Genomic DNA, 26059 nt, shown 5'->3' with positions numbered 1-26059 from the left:
ACTATGACACCAATTTTGTGTTTAGATGGTTCGTTTTTGTCCTTGGAAGCCATTTCCCTAGCTAACACAACTTTGTTCATTATGTTTGCCTTAGGCTCAAAGATGGTTTTTGAGTGTAATATTCTGAAAGGACACATGGTGTATCCATACAAGACTGAGCATCTTTATCTTCATTGTTCACCATAAACACCTCAAAGGAAGCGTGGGTTGTATAAATATGAGAGGAGTTAGGGGAGGTAGGGCATTGGAGCCTTTGTTTCTCAAGGTAGTTCAATGATTGAGAGTTGGAAGGTGTTGAGGCCTTTTTAGCCAAGTCGCAAAAGTATTCAATGAAGAGGGGTTCAAAAGATAGTTGGTTAGAAGGAATCAAAGGGTGGATTGTTCTAAGTCAAAGTTTTCTACTTTTGTTTGGAGTAGGAAAGAGAAGGAACTTTTTCCAGCAAACATAATATGGAATCCTTCAGTGCCTACAGAAGTAGGATTCTTTGCTTGGGAAGCAACTTTGGTGGGGTTTTGACTTTAAACCAGTTAAAAAGAAGGGGATGAACTTTGGCAAATAGATTTAATCTTTGTCAAGTTCAGGATTAATCAGTTGATCATGTCCTTATTCATTGTGCTAAAATGAGAATTTTATGACACTTCTTATTCTCATTGTTTAAAGTTGGGTGGGTGTTGCCTTCTATGGTTAGAGAAACTTCATTAAATTAATAGAGGACCCTTGTGGGGAAGAAGCATTATAAGGTGTGGACTCTAAGAAATGAATTATGTCCCAAAGACCCTTTGAAGTTCTCACTATGTCCTAAAAATTCCTAGCATTTCTTTTCCACCACACAACCCAAATCAAAGCAAGACAAACGAACTGCCACAACACCTTGTCTCTATTGGTACTTCCCAATCCTTTATATGAGATAACTATCGTTTCACATATACTCCTAGGAGAAACCCAATCCATATAAGCCAAGCTGAATAGTCTATGCCATAGCCCTAAACTCAATAGACAATGTAAGAAGATATGATCTATTGTTTCATCATTCTCCATACATAACAAACAAACATCAAAATTGAGCGTTTTGTAGGATCTTCTCAGTTGTAGCATATCATTAGTTTATCTCTATATCTTCTTTGGCACTTCTTTTTTCATGTTTCATGCTTTTCTCACTAAACTTCCTATTATGGAACTTGAATTTTTGTTATAATCCAATGTAGGAAGAAATAAAAAGCCTCTACTCTCTTCTTTCTTTACATCATGTTTATTTCCTTCCCTCCTTTTGGATTGGAGGTGTTGGACTTTGGAATCGTCAACCTGTTTCTCCTCCAAGTCTGTCTTTTCCTTTCTCAGCAATAATCTAGCTTTCTTGTTCTCCAGCCAAATTTATTTGGAAGTTTACAATTTTCTTTGGAATTTGAGAGTTTTACATTTCGGTAGCCACTAAGAAGGTTAATTTCTATCATTTAATACATATTATTAAGGTCAAAATCATCAAACTAAGTGCTGTATCTTGTGCTTTGTCAGTAGTGAATCAGCTGGCCACCTCTTTATACAGTTGTCCTAACACTTAGTTTGTATTCTTATTAGTTTACAGTAGTGAATCAGCTGGCCACCTCTTTCTACAATTGTCCTAACACTAGGTTTGTGGTGGTGGTTCATTTTGGCTTGTATTTCTTGGCTTGGCCCTAGAGATGTTGTAGATGTGTTGGTTATTATGTGCCAGGGTGGGTTTGGGAAGGAATTAAGGGAGGAGTGGTGACAAGGACCTGTGATAGCCACTCTGTGAATGATTGTGGTAGAGAGGAAAGCCAGAACTTTTGAGGATAGGAGGATGTATGTTGATTACTTGTGGGAAACGTGTACTACCTCTAGATTCAGATTGCAATAAATTTGAGTTGTTTCTGATCCAAAAAGGAAAAAAACAATATAAGCTAGCTACCTCATCCCTCTGTGGGAATCTATAACTAAAGAGTCCTCCAGTATTCTTGTTAGTTTGATTATGTTGGATTGGAGAGGGGTTTGCTCCTAGTAAGTTTACAATAAGAGGCTGTCTGGGACTATGATCAAGATGACTATGATCAAGATGGAGTCCCTTTCCTCGTGTTGCCTCAAACTTGATTTGCATGAAAATTCCTTTAATGAGAAGGGACTAGCTATGGTGCAGTAAGAAATCCCCTATGTCAAAGTAGAACTGAAACTGATGCAATGTGATGAAAGGAAGAATGAAATGCCCCCAAAACACAGACTTGGTCACTTAAAGAAAGTCCAAAGATAAAACCATATCCTTTTTTCTTTCATTTCTTTGGGAATTTTCACCGTTCTCCACATGAGGTGAATGGGTGAGGTCGCTCAGGAAAGAAGCATATGTCAGGACTTGTGCAAGCTATGGTGTGGCATAACAACTGATAACAACCCACACGAAATATTACGTAATTTATGTGTGCTCCTATATTGTGCCTAAAACTACACTAGTCTCATTGTTAGACCTTGATTCTGGCAGTGATATCATTCTGTTGATGTGAATGGCTGTGTTTTCCATTTTTAGCCTGAGAAGGTGTTGTGTTTGATGGAAGCCATGATCATGTACCCACCATAACCATTTTTGCTGTCTCTTACTGTTGATAATAATTTCATAGAGCAATGATAGAGATTCCTACTTTTGGTAACTGCTAAGGCCATGTCAAATGACATTATTATCTCACCTTCTCAAGGAAGAAAGGGTGCACTAGGAAAACACCCCCACATAAGCAACTGGCCTTCCATATAGGCAAATGGGCTGTTAGGCTTGGGATCAACTTTGTATAATTGGCTTAGCACAATTGTCCTGGCCAGTTGTGTTGTTGACATACATGCTATTGAGTATAAGCCAGTGACACACTCTAGAGGAGCATTAATGCACTTGCCATCATATTTTGGTCGTCCAAGGTTTTTGTTGAAGCAAAACCAATTTCAGGATGGTCTAGATGATTTTTTTTTTTTTGATAGGAAACAACACATGTATATATTGATAGAAAAAAAGAACAATAGAAGGATGAGGAATCCTCCCACCAGAGATGAAACTAAACAACACAAAAAGATAACAAGACACTACACTAAGAAAACTACGAACAATCTCCCTTGACTAAATCGTCCCGTTGGAACTACACACTGCTAGCCAATCTAGTTGTATCACGTTAAGGGGAATGCCCTTAAAAACTGCGGAACAAAAAGCCCAAAGAGAAGCAAGGAAATGAGTGGAATCCCAAAGACTCTCTGAATTCCTAGCTTTGTCCTCAAATATCCTGGCGTTTCTTTCCTGCCACACAACCTAAATTAAAGCTATGCACGCATTCTGCCACAAAACCACCCTCTCTTGGAATTTCCAAAACCTTTGTAGTTGATGGACATCATGTCTGAAATGCTTCTCGGAGGAACCCAATCCATCTTGGCTAATTGAAATAATTTGTGCCACAACCCCGACGACACAAAACAATGAAGGAACAGATGATCTGCTAATTCTCCTTGCTTCATGCACAACTTACAAATGTCAGGACTAAGAGCTTTGCGGGGTCTCCTCAATTGTAGCAAGTCATTAGTATTTACCTTCTTGTGTGCCACAAGCCAAATAAAGGCCTTAACTTTGAAGGGGACTTGAGAATTCCATACAAACTTAGTAGGGAAAAATGGAGATAAGTCGGGCATTTGAGACAAGGCTATAAAGAAAGACTTGACTGTGAACAATCCTGAAGAAGATAAGGACCATGATCTTGCATCTGAAGCCGAAGTGGATATATGCATACAATCAAGAGATCACATGAGACGTTCTAGATCTTCTATCTCAGAATCGGAAAGATTACGACGGAAATTAAAGTTCCATGAGAAAGGGCGATCAGAACCGAGAATTGAAGATATAGGAATATTATTATTCGTGACTACTCTAAATAGTCTTGGATATTGGACTTTGAAGATCTGATCCCCCCACTACAAATCTTCCCAAAAACGAATTCTTTCCCCATCTCCTACGACATACCTAGTATACTTGGAAAAATCCCGAAAGACTTGTGCAATAGCCTTCCAAGGACAACGATGTGACCATTTGACTAAAGTGTTGACATCCTAACCATTTGAGTGTGTCCCGTAAATGCTTTGAATGACCTGATGCCACAGAGCTGTACTCTCCCTAGGAGACCTCCACAACCACTTCCCTAAATGAGCACGATTCCTTAAAGGAATCTTCCCAAACCCCAACCCTCCTTTTACCCTCGGCTTACACACCGCATCCCAACTAACAAGATGATATCTTTTACCTTTCCCAACCCCTGACCAAAGAAAATCCCTTTGCAATCTCTCAATTTTTGCAGCCACTGAAGCGGGAATCTTAAATAGAGAAAGAAAGTAGTTAGGAATGTGGGAAAGGCATGAGTGGATAAGAGTTATCCTACCATCGAAAGATAAGTAAGCCTTTTGCTACCCATCTAATCTCCTAGATATTCTCTCAATCACTGGATCCCAGAATCCACAAGCAATTGGATTCCCTCCCAAAGGAAGACCCAAGTATAGTATAGGCCAATCAGAAGCCTTGCATTCAAGCAACAAGGCTAATCTAGAGAGATGATTCTGATCAAGGCTGATGCCAAAAAGATTACTCTTGTCAAGATTGACCTTAAGCCCAGAAATTTGCCCAAACACTAACAATAAACTCTAAGAGTTTGCAATTCTTCCGCGCAAGAGTTAGCAAAGAAGATGGTATCATCTGCGAATTGCAGATGGGTCACCCTAATTCTATTTCTATTTGCCCTGAAACCCTCTAGCACACTTCTTTCCTTAACTTTCAACATCATTCTATTCAACACATCTACAACAATAGTGAACAGGAAAGGGGATAAAGAGTCACCTTGCCTTAAACTTCTAGATGCCTTGACCCACCCTTTAGCATTACCATTTACTAGAGTAGCATAAGAGACCGAAGACATACGACCTCTCATCCAAATCCTCCATTTAGAACTAAACCCCTTCTTCTCCAACACGTGATCCAAAAAATCCCATTTCACATGGTCATAAGCCTTTTCAAAGTCTATTTTGAATACAACTCCTTCCTCCCCTGATCGCCTTTTCTCGTCCACTATCTCATTGGCTATAAGAACTGCATCCAAAATTTGTCTCCCTTGAACAAAAGCACCTTGAGTAGAGTGGATAGTCTCATGTAGTACTCCTCTTAATCGCCCTGACAGGACTTTTGCTATTACCTTATAGAGACATGTGATCGGGCTAATAGGTCTAAAATCCGAAATCTTCTTTGACTGACACTTTTTGGGCAAAAGAACTATGAAGGAGGCATTGGTGTTTTGATTAATAATCCTGCTACTGTGAAACTCTGCGAACACCCTTACTAAGTCATCCTTGATCATATCCCAACAATCTTGAAATGCTACAATGGTAAAACCATCAGGCCCCGGCGCCTTATCCCTATCTAATTGAAAAATGGTATTAAAGATCTCTTCTTCGGAGAACGGGAAGTCTAGCCTAGAAGCACTCTCTTCTGATATAGGGGACCAATCAATGCCTTCTACTCTCCAAGAGGACTCGAGTAGGGCTTTTTGAAATATAGTAATATCTCCTCTGTGATGCTCTCGGAATTATTCAACACCAAACCTCTTTCATTCTCCAAGAACTTGATGAAGTTCCTGTTTCGTCTCCCGTTAGCCACTTTGTGAAACAACTTTGAATTGCAATCCCCGTCTTTAACCCATTTCACCTTAGCTTTTTGTCTCCAATGAATTTCTTCCCTCAAAATTAATTCCTCTAGTTCCCCTTTTCTTTCAACTCTTTGAGCAGAAAGATCAGAAGAGAGAACCCCTTCTTGTTCAATGACATCAATGTTAGCTATTTCATCCAAGATGATTTTTTTTCAATCTTTCAATTTTGCCTTAAGAAATTGTAACTTCCTCATGAACTTGTGACCTTCCCGACCATTTGCACCTTTTGCTATTATTTGTTGCTGGAAGTTGTTCATGACCCATGTTGCATGAGAGTCTTCATTGCATAGTTATTTATTTATTTATTTAATTTTTTGGGAGACATTTTCATCAGATTTGTTTAGCCCCTCTGACAAATGGACATGTATAATCTCATGACTAGGTTAATTTCCAAGAATAATCTTGTTATCTGCATATTAAAATAGGTCAAATACACATATATTCTAAGATTCTTCTCCTCTAATATTGCTTTCTTGAACTCCCTTTTCAAATTATATATACCAGCTTAGGTACTGGGAAAGAGACAGAAGAAACAAATTTACTCCAGCAGTTATCTGATGCTTGCTTAGTTGTTGATGCTTTGGAACCATCTGTGAGGGAAGATTTGGTAAAGAATTTTTGCAGCAGGGAGCTTACTTCATACCGGCAGATCTTTGAAGGAGCTGGTTTGTCTGACTTCATATTCTGTTGCTATTTTATTTCAGTTTATGTAATATCAGTATGTTCAATGGCTTTGAATTCAAAATTTCCTTATTTTTGCTATTTTACTAGAACTGGCAAAGTTGGATAAAGCTGAACGGAGGTATGCATGGATCAAACGTCGATTAAGAACAAATGAGGAGATCTGGAAAATTTTTCCTCCTTCATGGCATGTTGCTTATTTGCTCTGTATCCAGTTCTGTAAGATGACAAGGTTTGTTGTACTCTTTTTTGACTTTAGGTTTTAACTTTGTTAGACCAATCTTTCTCTGTACTTCTTGGATGGCTAATTAACATTCTTGGCTTCTTGAATTCTACCATAGATTTCTGTGAATTCTCAGCTGTTGTTTCAAATTTCAGAGAATTTCATCAAACTTCTTTTCTAATGTTAGGATACAGATATTGTTATCGGAATCCAACATCTTTTTAAGGTTTTAAAATAGTGACCACCAAGAAACCTGATATACTGTGTAAATATGCTCTTTGCTGGTTAGATTCAAGTTCTGTGTAAAAAAGGCTAGTTGTGTCATTGTTAGGTACAAATAGCACGCTTGATCCTTAATTTTGTCTTTTTTTTTTTCTTTAATCATATTTGTTGGATAGTAATTGGGAATGATACTGCTTCCTAGGCTTCATGTTATTGTCTTTATTGCCACCAATTTTGCATGAGAGATGAAAATTTCCTAAACCCCAGAAGTTTGTAAAGGGCCATTAAACAATTTATCTTTCTATTAAAAACTTTGTACTGGACTAGAGATTTGATGCATGGTTTATATTTCCAGGACTCAACTTGTGGAGATCCTTGATAATTTAAAAGAGAAGCCAGATGTTGGCACATTATTGTTGGTGAGTCTTGTTTTTTTCTAACTAATTGCCAAGTGATGAACCCTTATTCCTTTCATACTTTTTCCAGTGCTTTATATGATCTTGAGAAGCAAAATTTGACATGACTGTATTGTTTTTTGATGATTCAAAGCAATGATTGTACTTTTGATCTTATGTCTAACTAGACAAACTAAGGTTTGGCTACAAATATCCCAGAACTTGAATTGCATTGCTATAATCAATGCCTATTAAACAAATTATTTATGGAATAATAAATATTTCTTCAACATTGTTCTGGTGTTTAATTTCTGACCTCTCACCCATATTTTTCATTCACTAGTAGACTATTTTGTAGTATCTGTTACTTTCTCCTTCTTGAAGCAAACTATGGGAACGAGGTCAAATATATAGTGCTACTTGATAAACATTTTTTATTTTTATTTTATTTTTCCAACCATTATCTGTCATTGGAACCTCCCAAAACCCAAAATCAGATACCATATATGGAGCAAACAATGTCCTTTTATGATTGTTGTGAATGGTGTTGAATATAATGTATTTATAATGTACAATCTTTCTTTCATTTCTTAATATAGGTCACATATATGGTAGTTAGTTCAACCTAGCCTTGTATATATATTTCTCTATTGTAAGAAGTTAAATAGATGAATGAGAATTAAGGTTTTCTCTCTCTCTCTCTTTTTCAACATGGTATCAGAGCCAAGGGAGAAAACCTTATTCTTTCTGGTTTACCCGTGTAATTAATTCCGGGAATCCGTCTAGTGACCGTGTTTCATTCCGGTCACCTTTTCCATCTCCCAAAGCTTTCCAATCAGCCATATCGTAGTCAGAAAACCCTCATCACCGTCAACAATTTTCCGGCGACTTTTTTCCGGCGATATTTTCCGACACCAACCACATCATCAAGAGCACAAAGAGGAGATTTGCAACTTTTCTCAAAGCACCGAAGCCAAAAACCCACCCACGCGCCTTCCACGTGCCACTCTTCTCCGGCGGCCCGAATCCCACGCGCTTGCACGTGAGGGTGCGTGGCCCACTTTCCGGTGCCGAGCTTCTTCCAGCAGGCTCGTTTGGTGCCGTCTTGCACTTCTAAGCCTCCGTCAGTCCTCTCCGAACCCTGATTCTCCATTTTTTTGGCATTTCAGCCTCCGCGGGTCTTCTTTCAGCCTCCTCCGGCCTCCAATGGCAGCTCCCTTCCTTGGCCAAGACCTGTGTGTGCCTTGGGAAGGCCTCTTCTTCATCCCCAGTCACTTTTCTCCTTTGTTTGGGTCCCGACATACCAGGTTCTTCTTCCACAGCTGTGATCCGACCTCCCTTTAAGGCTCTCTTCGATCTAAACGTGATTCAATCTCAGGTGAAGTGGATATGGCGACTAAAAATCCCATTTTTACATCCGTCATCTCTGGATCTCCTACTATCACATCAGAAAAATTGATTGGTAGTGAGAATTATCTCTCCTGGTCAGCGTTCGTGGAACTCTGGTTTATGGGACAAGGTTATGAGGATCATCTTGTTCACTTGAGGATGCTATACCTGATGTTGAAAAAGTGCAATGGAAGAAGATCGATGCACAATTATGCAGTGTATTATGGCAATCTATTGATCCCAAAATTTTCCATCATCTTCGTGCCTACAAAACTTGCTTTAAATTCTGGACTCAGGCTAAAGGATTATACACGAATGATATTCAACGATTTTATAAGGTGGTTTCTGATATTGTTCATGTGAGACAACAGGACATGGATCTGTCTACTTATATTGGTTGGATTGCGTCTCTTAAGGAGGAGTTCTTAACTTTGATGCCCTTCACTAATGGTGCTGAAGCTCAACAAATACAGACTGACAAGTTCTTTATGATGTTAACCCTCATTGGCCTCCGTCCAGGTCTTGAGTCTGTTTGAAATTAGATTCTTGCTAGTCCATCAGTACCATCTTTGGATGATGTGTTCGCTCATCTATTACGCCTCTCCTCTACTCAGACCTTGTCCGCTGATGGTCCTTCAGATTCATCTGTGTTAGCCTCTCAGACTAACTCTCGAGGAGGACATAGTGGCAATCGGGGTCGAGGACAACGTCCTCAGTGCACCTATTGTAATAAGCTTGGTCACACTCAAGATCGTTGCTATTAGTTACATGGACGGCCTCCTCGCACTGCCCACATTGCTCAGTCATCTGATCCTCTGCTATCTCGACTTGACTCCGCTACGAGCTCCACATCTCAGAGTATCACCCTTACTGGTAGTGATTATGATGCCTATCTCCGATATTAGGCAACCACATCAGCTTCTGTTGCCCAGACTGGTAATGTCTCAGTCTGCTTTACTCAGTCTCCTTCTCTTGGCCTGTGGATTCTAGATTCTGGAGCATCTAATCATATCTCTGGTAATAAACACCTTTTCTCCTCTATTACTACTACATTTGCCTTACCTACTGTTACTTTAGCTAATGGTTCCCAAATTATGGCTAAAGGTATTGGTTTAACTCATCCTCTACTGTTCTATCACTTTTTCTGATAAATCTGTGATTTTGCAGGACTGGAGTACGGGGAAGACGATTGGCATAGGGCGTGAGTCTCAAGGCCTCTATCACCTCACATCACCTTCATCTCTTGTAGCTTGCATTTCCACCGATGCTCCTCTTCTCATTCACAGTCGTTTGGGTCATCCTAGTCTTTCCAAGTGCCAGAAGATGGTCCCTCGTTTTTCCACTTTGTCGTCGCTTGCGTGTGAGTCGTGTTAGCTTGGGAAACATACTCATGTCTTGTTCCCAAGCGTTTGAATAATCAGACAAAGTCTCCTTTTGAACTTGTCCACACTGATGTTTGGGGTCCATGTCGGATCGCGTCTACTTTAGGATTTCAGTATTTTGTCACTTTCATTGATGACTATTCAAGATGTACTTGGTTATTTTTAATGAAAAATCGAGCTGAGTTATTTTCCATTTTCTAGAAATTTTATGCTGAAATCCAAACACAATTCAATGTTTCTATTCGAGTGTTACGCAGTGACAATGCTCGGGAATATTTTTCTACACCCTTTACTTCTTTTATGTCCCAACATGGGATCCTCCATCAGTCATCTTGTGCTCATACTCAACAAAATGGGGTTGCTGAATGTAAAAATCGACATCTTGTTGAGACAGCTCGTACCCTTCTTCTTCATAGTCATGTTCCTTTTCATTTTTGGGGGGATGCTGTTCTTACAACCTGTTACTTGATTAATCGTATGCCCTCATCTATATTACATAACCAAATCCCTCATTCCCTCATTTTTCCTACCCAACCTCTTTATTTCCTTCCTCCTCGTGTCTTTGGTTGTACTTGTTTTGTTCATACTCTCACACTTGGACAGGACAAGCTCTCCCCCAAGGCTATGAAATGCATCTTCTTGGGATACTCTCGACTTCAGAAGGGCTATCGTTGTTATTCCCCTGACACTCATCGTTATTTTCTCTCCGCTAATGTCACATTCTTTGAGGATTCTCCATTCTTCTCATTCTCCGAATCTCTTCCCATTTCTGAAGTATTGCCACTTCCCTATATATCCCCCCCCCCCTTCAGATGCGCTCTCTCGTCCTCTTTAGGTTTATCATCGTCGACATCGTGCTGTTGCTCCTCCTCTCTCTTCAGCTGAGGTACCTGATGACTCACCTCCTGTCCCACCGATTTCTCTTACCCTGACCCTGTCATCTACTGACCATTTGCCTATTGCTCTTCGGAAAGGTAATCGATCTACTCGTAATCCTCATCCTATTTTTAATTTTTTGAGCTACCATCGATTATCTTCATCCTATTCTGCCTTTGTCTCTACTTTATCCTCTGTTTCTTTTCCTAAGAGCACTAGTGAGGCACTTTCTCATCTTGGGTGGCAACAGGCAATGGTTGATGAAATGGCTGCTCTGCACTCCAATGACACATGGGATCTTGTTTCTTTACCTCTTGGTAAATCTACAGTTGGATGTCTTTGGGTCTACATTGTTAAAGTTGGTCCTGATGGTCAGGTTGATCGCCTTAAGGCACGCTTGGTTGCTAAAGGTTATACTCAGATTTATGGTTGTGACTATGGTGACACCTTCTCTCCTGTTGCCAAGATTGCTTCTGTTCACTTATTTCTCTCCATGGCAGCTATCTGTCATTGGCCTCTTTATCAGTTGGATATTAAGAATGCTTTCCTTCATGGTGAACTTCTCGAGGAAGTGTATATGGAGCAACCACCTGGTTTTGTTGCTCAGGGGGGAGTGTAGTTTAGTGTGCAAGTTACGCTGCTCTCTATATGACTTGAAACAGTCTCCTCGGGCATGGTTTGGGCGTTTCAGTTCAGTTGTTCAAGAGTTTGGAATGCTTCAAAGTGAAGCAGATCATTCAGTTTTCTATCATCATAACTCTTCGAGCCAGTGCATCTATTTGGTAGTTTATGTGGATGACATTGTTATTACAGGCAGTGATTAGGAGGGTATCCAAAGACTAAAGCAACACCTTTTCAACCACTTTCAAACCAAAGACTTGGGTAAACTCAAGTACTTTTTGGGACTTGAAATAGCTCAATCCAGTTCAGGTGTGGTTATGTCACAAAGGAAGTATGCCTTAGACATCTTGGAAGAAACAGGTATGTTAGAATGTAAACCTGTTGACACTCCTATGAATCCAAATGTCAAACTTGTACCAGGACAGGGGGAGCCTCTAAAAGATCCTGGGAGATATCGACAACTTGTAGGCAAACTGAACTACCTCACCATCACTCGACCAGACATCTCTTTTCCTGTGAGTGTGGTTAGTCAATTTCTACAGTCACCATGTGACAACCATTGGGATGCTGTGATCCGCATTCTTCGATATATTAAAGGAACACCAGGCCAAGGTATGTTGTATGAAGACAGGGGCCATACCCAAATTGTTGGTTACATAGATGCAGACTGGGCTGATTCACCCTCAGATAGGCGTTCCACCTCAGGGTATTGTGTTTTTATTGGAGGTAACTTAATATCTTGGAAGAGTAAGAAACAAGATGTAGTGGTCAGATCAAGCGCCGAAACTGAGTATCGAGTTATGGCTTTGGCAACATGTGAACTTATATGGTTGAGGCAACTCCTTCAGGAATTGAGATTTGGAAAAGATGAATAGATAAAACTAGTTTGTGACAATTAGGCCGCATTACATATCGCATCCAATCCAGTCTTTCATGAAAGGACCAAACATATTGAAGTTGACTGTCACTTCATTAGAGAGAAGATCGCATTAGGGTGTGTTACTACAAGTTTTGTTAATTCAAATGATCAACTAGCAGACATCTTCACTAAATCTCTCAGAGGTCATAGGATTAAATATATTTGTAACAAGCTTGGTGCATATGACATATATGCTCCAGCTTGAGGGGGAGTGTTGAATATAATGTATTTATAGTGTACGATCTTTCTTTCCTTTCTTAATATAGGTCACATATATGGTAGTTAGTTCAACCTAGTCTTGTATATATATTTCTCTATTGTAAGAAGTTAAATAGATGAATGAGAATTAAGGTTTTCTCTCTCTCTCTTTCAACAAATGGTAAATATCTTCTTGGGAAAAAATTCCTGGCAGAAAATCGGTTATGTTCCCAAGGATCAAACAAATAGATAGTTTGCTTCTATAGCATTCAACTGGCTTGATTTAGCCTGCATTTTGTTGCAGTAGCACTTACACGCATAGAGATACTTTGGATCCAACTACATATCCTTGTCAATCTTCATAAGAGAACTATTCGATCAGTTGCAGCATGTTTGTGATAGTGGAGTATATTGGAAAGTGCAGGCGTTTTGCTTAAATGAGGCGAGGCGTAACCCTCAAGACAAAATGAGATGTAAGCCTCAATTTAAACAAATAAATAATAAAAAATTATAAAAAAAAAAAATCAAAGAAATACTCATAAAATCACAATAAAATTGAATGATAAAAAATACATAAACTTCATAATGATAAAGTTAATTATTTTTCATTGTTAATAGTTCTAATTTAGTTCCTTTTTCTCTCATGAAATTTAGCTCTCTCATGGTTTATTTTTCATTGTTAATAGTTCTTCTCATGAAATTTAACTCTCTCATGGTTTTACCAAATATTTTTCAACATTATTATTACTATCACTAGGATCCTCCAAGGAATATAATAATATCCAATTTCTATATTATCCTCCCCATTTGTGTTAATAACCACCCATCCCTCTTCTTCTTTGTCCACCAATTGTAGTTGTATCTTTTTTTATTTGTTAATAATTAGATTATACTTGAGATCAACCACTAGGATTGTCAACTATTCCCTTATTCATTTCAATCTCTTTTTTCCTTTTCATTTTAAAAGTTAATTGAAAGTTAAATAAGCCATTATTTTGCAAAAGGTTTAACCAAGTAGGGATCTAATACAAAAATCATGAAATCTATATCAGAAGTCCACAAAAGCATAGATGATAGAACCCATTAAAACTCATTGAATTTTGAGACTTAAGCATCTTATAAAATATATACCAAAAGCCCATAAAGGCTAAAAATCCCTCAGATATTTGAGGTTTAGGCCTCAACAGCCTTGAGGCTATAGCCTCAAAGCTATAAGCCATGACAGGGTGAGGCTTAAGCCTTAATTACCTTAACTGAGGCTGTAGCCTCAAGGCTAATTTGTAGAGCCTCACCTTGAGGCAAGCCTTGAGGCATAAGCCTTAATAGCCTTTTAAAACATGGGGTAAGTGTAAAAGAGGGGCTCACAACTATATCCATCTTAAAAGACAATTAGTGTGCACACAACTGAAATTATTCTTATGCTTTCTAAGATTTAGGAAACATAAGAGCCATGTGAGTCTAGTGCCATCAGTGAAGGTGCAAGAAAAGCGTTTGGTGCATTTGTTCCCTTCCTTTCTTCCTTGGCTTCTGCCCTAAAGCAATCCTTTTAAAGACAAGAGCATAACGTTTTGACCTAAAACCTATCCTTTAATGTCCACCCAGTTGCGTTTTTCTAATTCTTCTTTAATGTTAATCTTTGAACGATTGGACTACAGAAGAATAGGAAAGGAAACTAACTTGCTTTTTTGCTTTTGGTATAGACAAATTTTCCCCTTTACATGAATGTTCATTGTGGATAATATGATTATACTTTGCCACATGACCTCTTCCATTCCCTTGATGTTTTCTATTGTTTGAGAAATGCATGTAGGCGCTACAGAGAACTCTGGAATTTGAGGAAGAATTAGCAGAGAAATTTGGGGGAGACACTCGAAGAAAGGACATTGGTAATGATATTGAAGAAGTTGATAGAGGGGAAAATAAAAGTCAAACTGTATCAGATATCCGAAAGAAGTATGAGAAAAAGCTTGCAGCAAATCAAGGAAGCGGGACTGAAGTATGCATTATTAGATAGCTTAACATTGTTGAGAAAATTTCTCCAGAAAGATGCATTTACAAAATGTTGTTCTTTTGTTAAATCACCTACTCTTTTGATTTTGGATTGACAGGAAAAGGATGGAAATAAGGATTTATCCGTGCCTGGAGCTGGGGTATGTTTTACCTTCTCTCTGATGGCTGTTAGTTTTGTTTTATGCTATGATGCTATATGGATTGTTTTGTGAGTAGAATCTCAATACCAGGAAAAAAATAATGCCTATATACATATATCATATATTTGCTCTTTATGTTTGTCTCATCTGCATAATTTACTTCACCTTGGATAACTAGAAAATAATGGGACCTTTACAGATTTTGAGTTTGAGCTGCTGGCACTGACAGATATGCTAACCTTAAAACAGTGGTGCAACCACTCCAACCATGAGTCCTGTGACATCTTGTTACATAGATTGTTTTAACCATACCAGAGGCAGTATACTTCTTTTGCTCTTTCAGATGGAATGGTGGAAACATGATTAAGTGCACCATGTTAAAATAGAAATTTGTTACATTTTCTTTCACCAGCACTACCCTTTTGAATTTAAATTCTTATGGAAAAAAAAAGTTTTTATTTTACCCACATCACCATCTTGAATTTAAGTTGTTACAGAAAGTATTCAATTGGATAATTATTGACAAATCATCCATTTGTGCTTCATCAAGGTAGGCCTATTCCTTGACATGTTTTCGATAGACTGCAATTGTTTAGGGTATCCTACAGTCTTCTTATGAGGTTGTTTTGATTTAGACTACTAGCTTTGATCTTGTTTCAGGCTTTCAGCTAATAAAGATAGCTCCTAAGAATTTTCTGTAATCATCAATTTGGCAGTTTAACTTCCGTGGAATTATTTCGTCTTGCTTTGAACCTCACTTGACAGTATATGTAGAGCTAGAAGAGAAGACACTAATGGAGAATTTGGAGAAACTTGTCCAGGTAGTTTTGTGTGTATCAATCCTTCTGAAATACATTTGATTATTTCCTTATTATCCTTAAACTTTTTCTTTAGTATCCTTCATATAAACTTTAAATTTTTTTTTACAGTTTAGTTCTTTATTTATTTATTTATTTTTGACAATAGGAGGAAACATGGGATATCGAGGAGGGAAGCCAGACCAATGTCTTATCCAGTAGTGTACAGGTAATCTAATAATTCATTTTTGACTCTTTTGTAATTATACTTTTTCCTTTTGCTCATGATATTTATATTTAATGTGAGAGGGTTTCTTAATTGAATAAGTAGAAGGAGACTTTATACAGAACCAGATATTAATGAGTTTCTACCTTTTTATTGCTCTAATTTAGTTGCCTTGTGTGTTTTATAGGTTTTTCTCATAATTAGAAGAAGTTTAAAGAGGTGCAGTGCTTTGACAAAGAACCAGACGTTATTTAATTTGTTTAAGGTGATGTCTTGAAATTTATCATTTAAATATTCCTTCTTGATGTGATTGATTATATTTCAGTTGTCAATATTGAACCTTAAAAATCAAATAATTGATCCTTGTAAATTTATTAAGTTTGTATATGGATAAGAAGGATCATGGATTAGCTTGGTCCTCCTTGTGGAAGTCTAGATTTGCTAACCAGGGAGCCCATAGGCTGGCCAAGAGAGGACCTTCTTCTCTAGTTGATTTTGTTGGGCATCTCCTGGCCCCTTGTGTCTTGTTTCTTGATCTCTATCCCTTTAAGAATGGGAATTGAATGTCTTTCTACTATGAAGATTTTTTTAGTTTACTCTTGTATGCACTCTTGTGCATTGTCTTTTTCTTTTTTCGAAGGATTTCCACCCATCTTTCTTTTGTGCAAATTCTTACTTTTTTTTTAAAACAATGCAAATATAGTCTTCTATAAATGGAAAATGAGATTTAATGTGTATGTAAAATATGAGTTTATTTTCCATCTGTAATTAGGTTTTCCAAAGAATTCTCAAAGCGTATGCAACAAAGCTTTTTGCAAGATTACCTAAAGGTGGTACAGGCATTGTTGCAGCGGCCACGGGTATGGACGGACAGATAAAGGTATCATCAACAGACTCATTTTACATGTCATGGTTAATGTGAGGATTGAAGAATTGCTTATTCCATTTTTGCTGGATACTAATTCTGTATTTTCTATCCATCTCACAATTTCAAGCAGACATCTGACAGGGATGAAAGAGTGATTTGTTATATTGTTAATACCGCTGAGTACTGCCATAAAACGGTGAGTTAGTTCCTGGAATAAAAAACCCATACTATTTCATATTGATTGTTGGATTGTACTTTTATTTGCTCATGCATATCGGTTCGCTGTGCAATTCAAACTGATTGCTAATCCAATTTTATATAGAAGGTCAAATATGCTATCTTGATTGAAGTGTCCAGAAAGAATAAAATTGACTAAGACAATTTCCCTTATCAGGTGTCTTCTTAATTTTGAATAAATTCCCTGAAGGAGGGGTAATTGTTGTTGGTATGACATATATTGTGGGTAAAATCCTAGCAACTTAAGTTTTTAGGGAAGTTGGTTGCTCAACATGGTATTTGAGCTAAGTCCTCGATTTTTTTTTTTGTTTAATTATCTATGATCACAAAAAGGTGATCTGTATGTAGCTAATCTCATGGCAGGTATGGGTTCAGATGTAAGGGGAGAAAGTTGGGTTGGGGTTTATTGGAGCATTGCTTTTAGGAAATTTCACTGCTCGACAATTATAAAGTTTTGCTTTGTCCAAGGCTTGCCTTCTTGAGTTCTGAAATATAGTGTTGGGTTATTCAGGAAAGGAAAGTCTGCATACACCACCAAGCTGTACATTGAACAAGTGATTTCCTGAACCCTATACTTCTGTGATAAAAACTCAATCTTGAATGACCCTGAGTTAGAGTCCCTATTGATTCTTGACTCTAGCTATTTGTTGGAGCCTTCAAGTAGATGCCAGACTAGTGTCTTTTTCCTTCCTGCAGCCACAGAGATGTATATGCTTGTATAAATTTGAAGTTCATAAACTTGATATTTGCATTAGAATTGTTCATCTCTCAAATAGTTTAAGGAACAGGGATAATTTGGTTTCTTACTCTTGGTATTTTTTTGTGAGGGAGATTAGTATTTAAGATAGCTTTTTGAATGATTTGAGGGTCATAAAACTTTTTTGTAACTATAAATAGGTAAGATTTGAAGATGAAGAAAGAAAAAATAGTAACCCACCTGCTTAGTTTTTTGTGCTTCTAAGTGTTGGGGATCTTTCACTTCAATTGCTCCAGTTTGTTTCTGGTTCTTCAATTGAAGGAAACCTCATTCTTCAACAGGGTTATTTTTGTGTTTCTTTGAATCTTTTTTTGAAAAGTAAAAGCAATTGTATTAAGAAAGCCTGAAGTTGTTTCTTTGAATCCTTGATTCAGTAATACAGATTCCTGTTTCTTCTAAAAATGGTTCTTCAAGTACTGATGCCATTTTGTGTCCTTTCAATGCTTGTGAAGTAGGTTAAGAAAAAGTGATCTTTCCTTCATGAAATGGCATTGAGTAAATTGAAATTAGAGATTTTAAGTGGATTTGGAACAGGAGGCTTTTGACTTGTATTATTTGTCTTGTGGGAACCACTGCCTTCTAATATCTAATAATGTCTGAAGTGGGGATACCTCAAACTCATTAGTAGCACAAAACACAGAGTGATATCTCAATTCTGGTTTATTCTAAACGGGGTACTATAAATCAACGATTGGCATTTAGTGGAAGAGAGTCCACAAGAGGTTGGCCATGTGGAAAAGACAGTATCTCTCTAAAGGTGGGAGGCTTACTCTTGTCAAAAGCAACCTTTCAAGCCTGCCTGTTTGTCAAATGTTTCTTTTTTGTCATGTCCAAAAGAGTAAGCTTAAGGCTTGAGAAGATTCAAAGGGAATTCTTGTGAGGTGGGGGCTCTTTGGAGAATAAGCTACATCTAGTGAGATGAGAAATTGCTTGAAGGGAGGAATTTGATGGAGGTTTTGGTATTAGAAAGCTTTCCATTCTTAATAAGGCACTTTCGGGAAAGTGGTTGTGGAGGTTTGCATCCGAAAATGAGTCACTTTGGATGATGGTTATTGTTGGGAAGTATGGGGAGGAGGAGGGGGGCTGGTGTACTATGGAAAGTAAGGATGGTTATGGGGTAGTGGAAGACCATCAGGAGTGGGTGGGACATTATTAGTAGAAGAACCTCTTTTAGTGTGGGCAATGTTAGAAGGTTGAAGTTTTGAAAGGATATATGGTGTGGTGATTCTACTTTTAAGAGAATCTTATCCCTTGTTATATTCCATATCCTTGACAAAGGAAGCTTGGGTGACAGATGTTTAGGACCCCCACAAAGAGGGAGGGATTTGGAATTCCTGTTTCTCAAGGAATTTGAATGATTAGGAGTTGGAAAGGGTTCAGGAGTTTCTGTCAAGATTTCAAGGAAAGGCTGTGAGAAGGGCATGGAAATAATACGCTAGATTGGTTGGGTGCTAAGAAGGGGAAGTTTCTAATCAAATCCTTCTACTCTTTTATGCAGCAAGAAAGAGTGGTTACTTTCCCCTCAAAGGCTATTTGGAACCATTGGTACGAACCAAAGTAAATATATATATATTTTGCGTGGAAAGCTTCATGGGCAAAGGTTTTTACATTGGATCAATTGCAGAGAAGGGGATGGCACCTGATGAACTGATGTTTTCTTTGTATGGAAGAAGAAGAGATTATTAACCACATTCTCCTTCATTGCGCCTGAGCTTGAGACTTATGGAGTTTTGTGTTTGGGGTAGCATGGGTGATGCCTTGATGGTAAAAGACTCTTAGGATGACATAGTTCTTTTGTGGGTAAAAAATGGAAGAAGGTTTGGATGGTTACTTTGTTGTGTGTTTTTTGGACTTTATAGAAGGAGAGGAAGTGAAGATCTTTTGAAAGCAAAGAAATATCTGTTCATTTGCTTGTTTATTTTTCCTTTCTTTCTAATCTTTTGCTATGCGTGGGGGTGTCTTGATGGGGCCCTTTTTGTTGCTTTCCTGGCTCCCTTTGTATTGTACTTTGGTGTGCCTTCAGTTTGTGCCTTTAATATATTTGTTCTGTTTACCTATCAAAAAAACAAAAAAAAAAAAAAAAAACAAAGAAAAGAATAGTAAAACAAGTTTTTCCTCTCTACATTTTAGTAATGACCTAAGGGTTGACCTAAAGCCTTTGGAAGGATGTTTTTATATCCTTTTAACCTTTGTTTGGGATTCCTTGTATAACAGGATTGTTACCCTTACTGGGCATCATTTTCTATGTGCTCCAAAGAAGAGGGCCAATTAGGTTTCTAAACATATATGCATTTGTTACAGTAATTGGTGGCATTTGTTCCCTTGACCAGATCTGTTAAGTCTTCTGAAGAGTTAGAGAGGAAAATGCCAATAACACTGAGAGAAAGGTTACTCTACAATTTCCATATTTTTACAAGATGTTTAATCCATTGAATTATTTGATGATGCAAAACATGTCTACAAGGGAAAACTGGAAAGATGAAACAACTGTTGATGCAAAGTTAAAGGAGATTGTCCCTCGGTATATTCTTGTCAATTGAGTTGCTTGAACCAAAACGAATCCAGTATTTCTTTGCTGGATAAAGAAAAGCTATTAAGTGATATTTCCTGGGGTCATATGTGAGGTCCCTATCGACTAAATTGGAATCCTGATCTGTTTGGATGATGCTTGTGTGTGCTTTTGATGGTAGAATGACAAAGACTACCTTGAATGTCATATAATGTATGTGCAACAAGGACACTTTCAAAGTAATGAGTCCTATACCATACTGAAGTGTTTGACATGGAAACTTTCCTAAGAACTCAAGCATGATGCAACTGTATTGCAGAAATTATGTGTAGTATGAACAACATAATAATAGAATTTGTTTCATTTCTTGTTGGTCTGCTATAATATGTGGTTTGAATCTGCTGCATAAAATTAGTTTAAGAGCTAATACCCCTGGATTACCATCCTTAAATATGCATTAGCTGACTATCTAACTGGGTTGATTTGCATTATTTATTTGTTGTGCCATGTTTTCTGCACTAGTTCATCTGCATTTTCTATCTGCGGTTATTAAGTGGTTCTGATGTTTTCACTCTTTAATTACATTGTAGATTGTGAACATTGAATCTAGTGTTAACTGGTTACTGTTAAAGCTTGGTAACTTGTGTTACTTTTTTTGACAGTCTGGTGAATTGGCTGAAAATGTATCTAAAATAATTGATTCCCAATTATCAGATGCAGTGGATATGTCAGAAGTACAGGTGAAAACTGTTTCACAAATAAATCATTTGTCATAGCAATTCTTCTCTTCGTTTTTATGAGAACCAACAACTGTGCAGGATGAATTCTCTGCGGTTATAACAAAAGCATTGATAACCCTGGTGCATGGTTTGGAAACAAAATTTGATGCTGAGATGGCTGCAATGACACGTGTACCATGGGGTACGCTTGAAAGTGTTGGTGACCAATCAGAGTAAGATGCTGGTTTACAATTTCCAACATTTAATACTTGTATCTGAGACAATTTTTGTGAATAATCATATCCTTTTTCTCTCAGGTATGTTAATGCCATTAATTTGATCCTTACTAGTAGTATTCCTGCACTTGGGAGCCTTCTTTCACCAATTTACTTCCAGTTCTTCTTAGACAAGGTGATTATAAAGAGGATTATTTATTCTTGCTTTATGCTTCCCAGCATTGATATTGGTGTTTTTAGGTTCATCAATAATGCTTCAGGTTCTCCAGTGTGGTATGCTTTTTACTCTTCTTGATATCCCATCCAACTCAAATGTCATTTATTGCATCCTTCTCTACTTTCATTTATTCCAGGATGATGCAACCTTGACTTCGGATATCTTAGACTTAATGTGGTTTATTTTATTTTGTCTACTGGCAATAATAGAATTTAAAGCTTTGTGCCAAAGTAGCTGGGTACAATTTACATTTTTTCAGACTGTTTGTCTAGTTTATGGTCTATTGAATATGCTAATTTCTTAATTACTTTATGCAGCTTGCATCATCTCTTGGTCCACGCTTCTACCTCAACATTTTCAAATGCAAGCAAATATCAGAAACTGGAGCCCAACAAGTGAGAACCCTTTTTATTTATTTATTTTTATTTTTTGAAATAGTAATTCATTGATACCAAAAAGCAAAACAAGACATATACCTCAATATTTTGCCAAAAGAAACTATTCGAAGGAAAGGCTACTCTACTATCTATAGGCTGAAGCTTGTTTATAGGCTTAACTATTTTGACCCTTATGATTTACACACCAAATTTCAATTGAGCCAAATTACATTGAGAGGAGTTCCCTTGAAAGTTATAGTTGTTGAGGCCCAAAAAGAGGAATAAAAATAAATTAGTTCTCATATAGATTTTGTATTTCTCCACCCATCCTCAAAAGTCCTTGCATTTTTTGCCTTTCATGCTATCCAAATCAGAGTGAGACCAGTGTTGTCAAAAGCAAAAGGCGATATCAAGGCAATAAGACTCCTTTTAGCCTAAGGCGACAGGCGAAAAACAAGGCGACAACCTAACTATAGTAAGGCGATAAAAAATATACATCTATTTACCTATTCGATATTCAACCAATATAAGTGTTGTCTTCAACAATCAACACTATTAATTTTTCATCACTCACGATGTCTTATAAAATTAACAAAATAGTAATAATTATTGAAAGTGTTAAATATTATACCCCATATTATAAAAAACATCTTATTGTTTAAAGATATTCATCCAATCTAAATATATATTCTAATTTTTCAAACATCTAAACAATAAAATAAAAAACAAAATAAGAGATTGAACATTCTAGAGAAGCTTTAGGCATCATCATCATGGTCATTATTGAAGTTAAAATTGTCATTACTTCCATCAAGACTAGATTTATAAGCCTCCATCTTATTACCTTTATGATTGATAATATAATATTTTATCTTATACTTTGTTTAATCCAATGTTTGATTGAATGAAATTATAATCTAAGTATGTTTAATCTTAATTCATGGTCAAAGGCGGCCTCTATGCCTTGTGCCTTATCCCAAGGCGATTGCCTAGGCGTTGCCTCTTTGAAATTGCCTTGCCTAGGTCTTCAAAAGGCGACTTTTATCTACCTTGCCTGGCCTGATGGCCTAGGCAACCTGGCAATCGCCTTTGATAACACTAAGTGAGACAATGAATTTTTCACAAAATTTTGCCTTTAGTTGTGCTCTCCAAACCACTAAAGGATATAGAAATCATGTCACATATGCTCCTATGAGGAACCCAATTAAGCTTAGCTAATTTGAAAAGGTTGTGCCATAACCCCAAAGTCAAATGCTAGTGTAAGAAGATGGTTAATCGATTCCTCACTCCCCATACACATAGTGCAATGATCAAGACTAAGATGCCATAACCCCAAAGTCAAAGGCTAGTGTAAGAAAGATGGTTAATTTATTCCTCATTCCCATACATGTAGGGCGATGATCAAGACTAAGATCTTTGTCTGGTCTTCTCATCTATAGCAAGTCATTAGTATTAACCTTCTATTGGCCACTAGCCACACAAACACCTTGATCTTAGATAAAGCTTTAGATTTCTTATATGAATTTTGTTCAGGGAAAGGAGCAAGATCCAATAGGTTGGACAAAGGCTAAAATGAAAGATTTTACTGAAGATAGGCTTGAAGAAGATAATGACCAAGCTCTCATCCCAAGGACAAATGGTGACAGGTGCACACAAGAGAGAGAGGACGTAAGCCCCTTAAGGTCCTCTATTTCCAACAGTGAGATTACAATGAAACATAAGGTTCCAAGAAAAAAAAAAGGAAAGACATACCAAGGATAGATGAAATAAAAGAACTTCTAGCAATCTCAACTTTGAAAAGATTTGGAAATGAGAGAAAAGAGGTTGACCCCCCTACCACATGTCTTCCTAGAAATGAATAATTGTCACTCACCACAAAACGAGAGTGTATCAAGAAGAATCTTGAAAAACATGTGCAAATGGCCTTCCAAGGAGACTGGTGTGACCATCTGAATAGAATGTTGACATTCTACCATTGGGAAGAGACCCATAGATACTCAATATTACCTTATGCCAAAGAGCGTCACTATCCTTTGAAGACTTCTAAAGCAACTTCCCTAAAAGCTTTCTATTTCTCAATGAAATCTTTTCTAATCACAAACCCCCTTCCACTTTGGGGTTGTACAGTAGATCCCAATTTATGAGATGATTGCACTTTCCCTCTCCTTTCCTTGAACAAAGAAAGTCCCTTTACATTTTTTCAATCTTTGACATCGCTATTGATGGATCTTATACCATGAAGACCCGTAACTAGGAATGTTAGATAAGCAAGACCCAATTAAAATTATTTACGCTAAGGACTGTTTTTATCATGATCACAAATTCAACTATACATATATTACCACACTATTGAAAAGAATGTGAGGTTTACAACTGCAGGCATGCCTTCAATTGAGGCTGGAGGGATGTCTAGTAGCACGTCCTTCAGGGTCAAGTTCTTGGGTCAAAGTGTAATGCACTCAGGAATTCCTTTGCCATTAGGCCTCATTTAGTTGGATGCCCGCAGGAATTACATGACTTTGCCATTAGGCTCCGTTTGGGTGGCAGGAACTGAGAAAATATAGGAATGAATATTGAAGGATCTACGTGGGTGGTTCCCATTGTGATGTGGATGCACATGGAATTTGTTGGGAACATGATGAGGTCATTTGGGTGTGGGAATTGAGGGAATTAGGAAATAGGAATCAAGGATCGAAGTGGGTGATTTTCATTTGGATATTTGGATGTAAATTTATGAAGCATGTTAGAGTGTTTTCTTGATACATCATTGTTGACTGAAACACCTTTAGTAGTTGAAAAACATTTTCATGGTCCTCATCTCTTTGTTATTTTTTATTTCACCAGCATGTGAATGAGAAAACCACACTGTCTGTGATTAATGGGAGACCCATCACTTATGGTCCTATTTTGGGTCAATGAGATTCCTGTTCTTGATAGTGCTACCAAATATTAGTATTGGGCAGGATCAGAATGAGATTTTGGCACCCTCCACAATTTGGCCTGAGGTTCACCCAATGCCTTGTGCAGAAAGCAAAAGCATGGGTCTCATTTTTTATTTTTTATTTTTATTTTTTTATTTTCTCTAGAAGTTGATTAAACTTAATTTATTTTCAATTTGAAACTTTGAAGTACTACAAATACTTTGAGCATGTATTTCACATTGAAAATTAGTTACTGGTGCAAAGTACTTTCCATCATTGATTATCTATAGTAGAAAAAATGAATTTGGGAAGTGAATTATGCTGATTTATTTATGTAATTTAGACATAATTTAATTGGATGATGCTACTGCAGATGTTGTTGGATACTCAAGCAGTAAAGACAATTCTTCTTGAGATTCCTTCTCTTGGGCGACAGGTGAGTTAGTGCACCAAGATAAATTATCTATAGAAGCTATGGTATATAATTTCTTTTCCTGATTGGTTATCAGCATATTATCACTACACAAATTGAATTACTGTTTGGGACTTGGGCAGGACAAGTGTTAGTCGTGCTTCATTCTTATATCTGGGATCATATTTGGTTCCATGGGTTGTTTGTGGAGCATATGGTAGAAACTGCAAAGAATGTTATGTGGAAGTGTTTTGAAAGTTTTATGATTATTTTGCCAAATTTCAATCCTTCCCTTTCACAAAATTTAATTAACGAAAGTCAATAAAAACTCTTTAACTTTCTAAGTCTTTAGTTTATGATCAAGACAAAGTCAAAAACCTTGAAAACAAGCCAGGCACTTCATGGCTAGAGTTTCTATATTAACTACTATAAAAATGTAAATATAGATTGAAAATTTTTGGTCCTAAATTGCAAGAGAAGGCCCATTTGCACACATGAGATGGAAAAGCATAAACCAAGTTTCTAATTTGGGAAGTTCTGTTGCTGCATGAGCTTTTACTCTCTGTTTTTCCCTGCCTCATCACCTGATTTCTGTATACTATATTTTTATGCATTCACATAGGGGATGCTTTAAAGGTCAATTTCTTCTGAATATAGGGACCACAGAAGTTAGACTTTCAATTTGTGATATAAAGTTCAAGTTATGTTGTGGTGTCACTATGGGTTTGGCCTGGCAATCTAAATAATCATAGGGACCAGTATTTTTCCATTTTTTATAAAAGTATTCAAAGGCCTCTGATATATTCTCTGCTACATTCCTTTGTAGACCTAGGTGGTGTTTGTTTCTTGACTGAATAGAAAAAGCCAAAATATTTGGCTTTTTCTATTCAACTAAAAGTACCTTGTTGATATTAACCAATATAACTAAAGTGAATTTGTTATCAATAAGTTTAGTTTAATTATGTTGGTTGATGTCAGTGAGTTACTTTTAGCTGAAAACAAA

At 37.2% G+C, this 26059-nt stretch overlaps 1 protein-coding gene across 2 annotated transcripts in view; it reads left to right on the top strand.

Moving 5' to 3' along the window:
• LOC100251847 (vacuolar protein sorting-associated protein 53 A) overlaps positions 1 to 26059 on the top strand; it is a 47263-nt gene that overhangs the window by 17650 nt on the left and 3554 nt on the right. For both annotated transcript variants that reach the window (XM_002271534.4, XM_010656834.3), the window contains 15 exons: positions 6229 to 6389; positions 6496 to 6637; positions 7206 to 7269; positions 14441 to 14626; positions 14739 to 14780; positions 15497 to 15601; positions 15747 to 15806; positions 15991 to 16068; positions 16576 to 16683; positions 16802 to 16867; positions 20837 to 20914; positions 20993 to 21126; positions 21211 to 21304; positions 21664 to 21741; positions 25018 to 25080. In XM_002271534.4, the coding sequence (XP_002271570.1) occupies positions 6229 to 6389; positions 6496 to 6637; positions 7206 to 7269; positions 14441 to 14626; positions 14739 to 14780; positions 15497 to 15601; positions 15747 to 15806; positions 15991 to 16068; positions 16576 to 16683; positions 16802 to 16867; positions 20837 to 20914; positions 20993 to 21126; positions 21211 to 21304; positions 21664 to 21741; positions 25018 to 25080 (1459 nt within the window). The remainder of the gene's footprint in view (positions 1 to 6228; positions 6390 to 6495; positions 6638 to 7205; positions 7270 to 14440; positions 14627 to 14738; positions 14781 to 15496; positions 15602 to 15746; positions 15807 to 15990; positions 16069 to 16575; positions 16684 to 16801; positions 16868 to 20836; positions 20915 to 20992; positions 21127 to 21210; positions 21305 to 21663; positions 21742 to 25017; positions 25081 to 26059) is intronic.

This window comes from Vitis vinifera, chromosome 9 (genome assembly GCF_030704535.1).
Source record: "Vitis vinifera cultivar Pinot Noir 40024 chromosome 9, ASM3070453v1".
NCBI classification, from domain to species: Eukaryota; Viridiplantae; Streptophyta; class Magnoliopsida; order Vitales; family Vitaceae; genus Vitis; species Vitis vinifera.
Note: the sequence above shows the minus strand (reverse complement) of the source record. Positions and strands in the feature narration are given on the sequence as shown.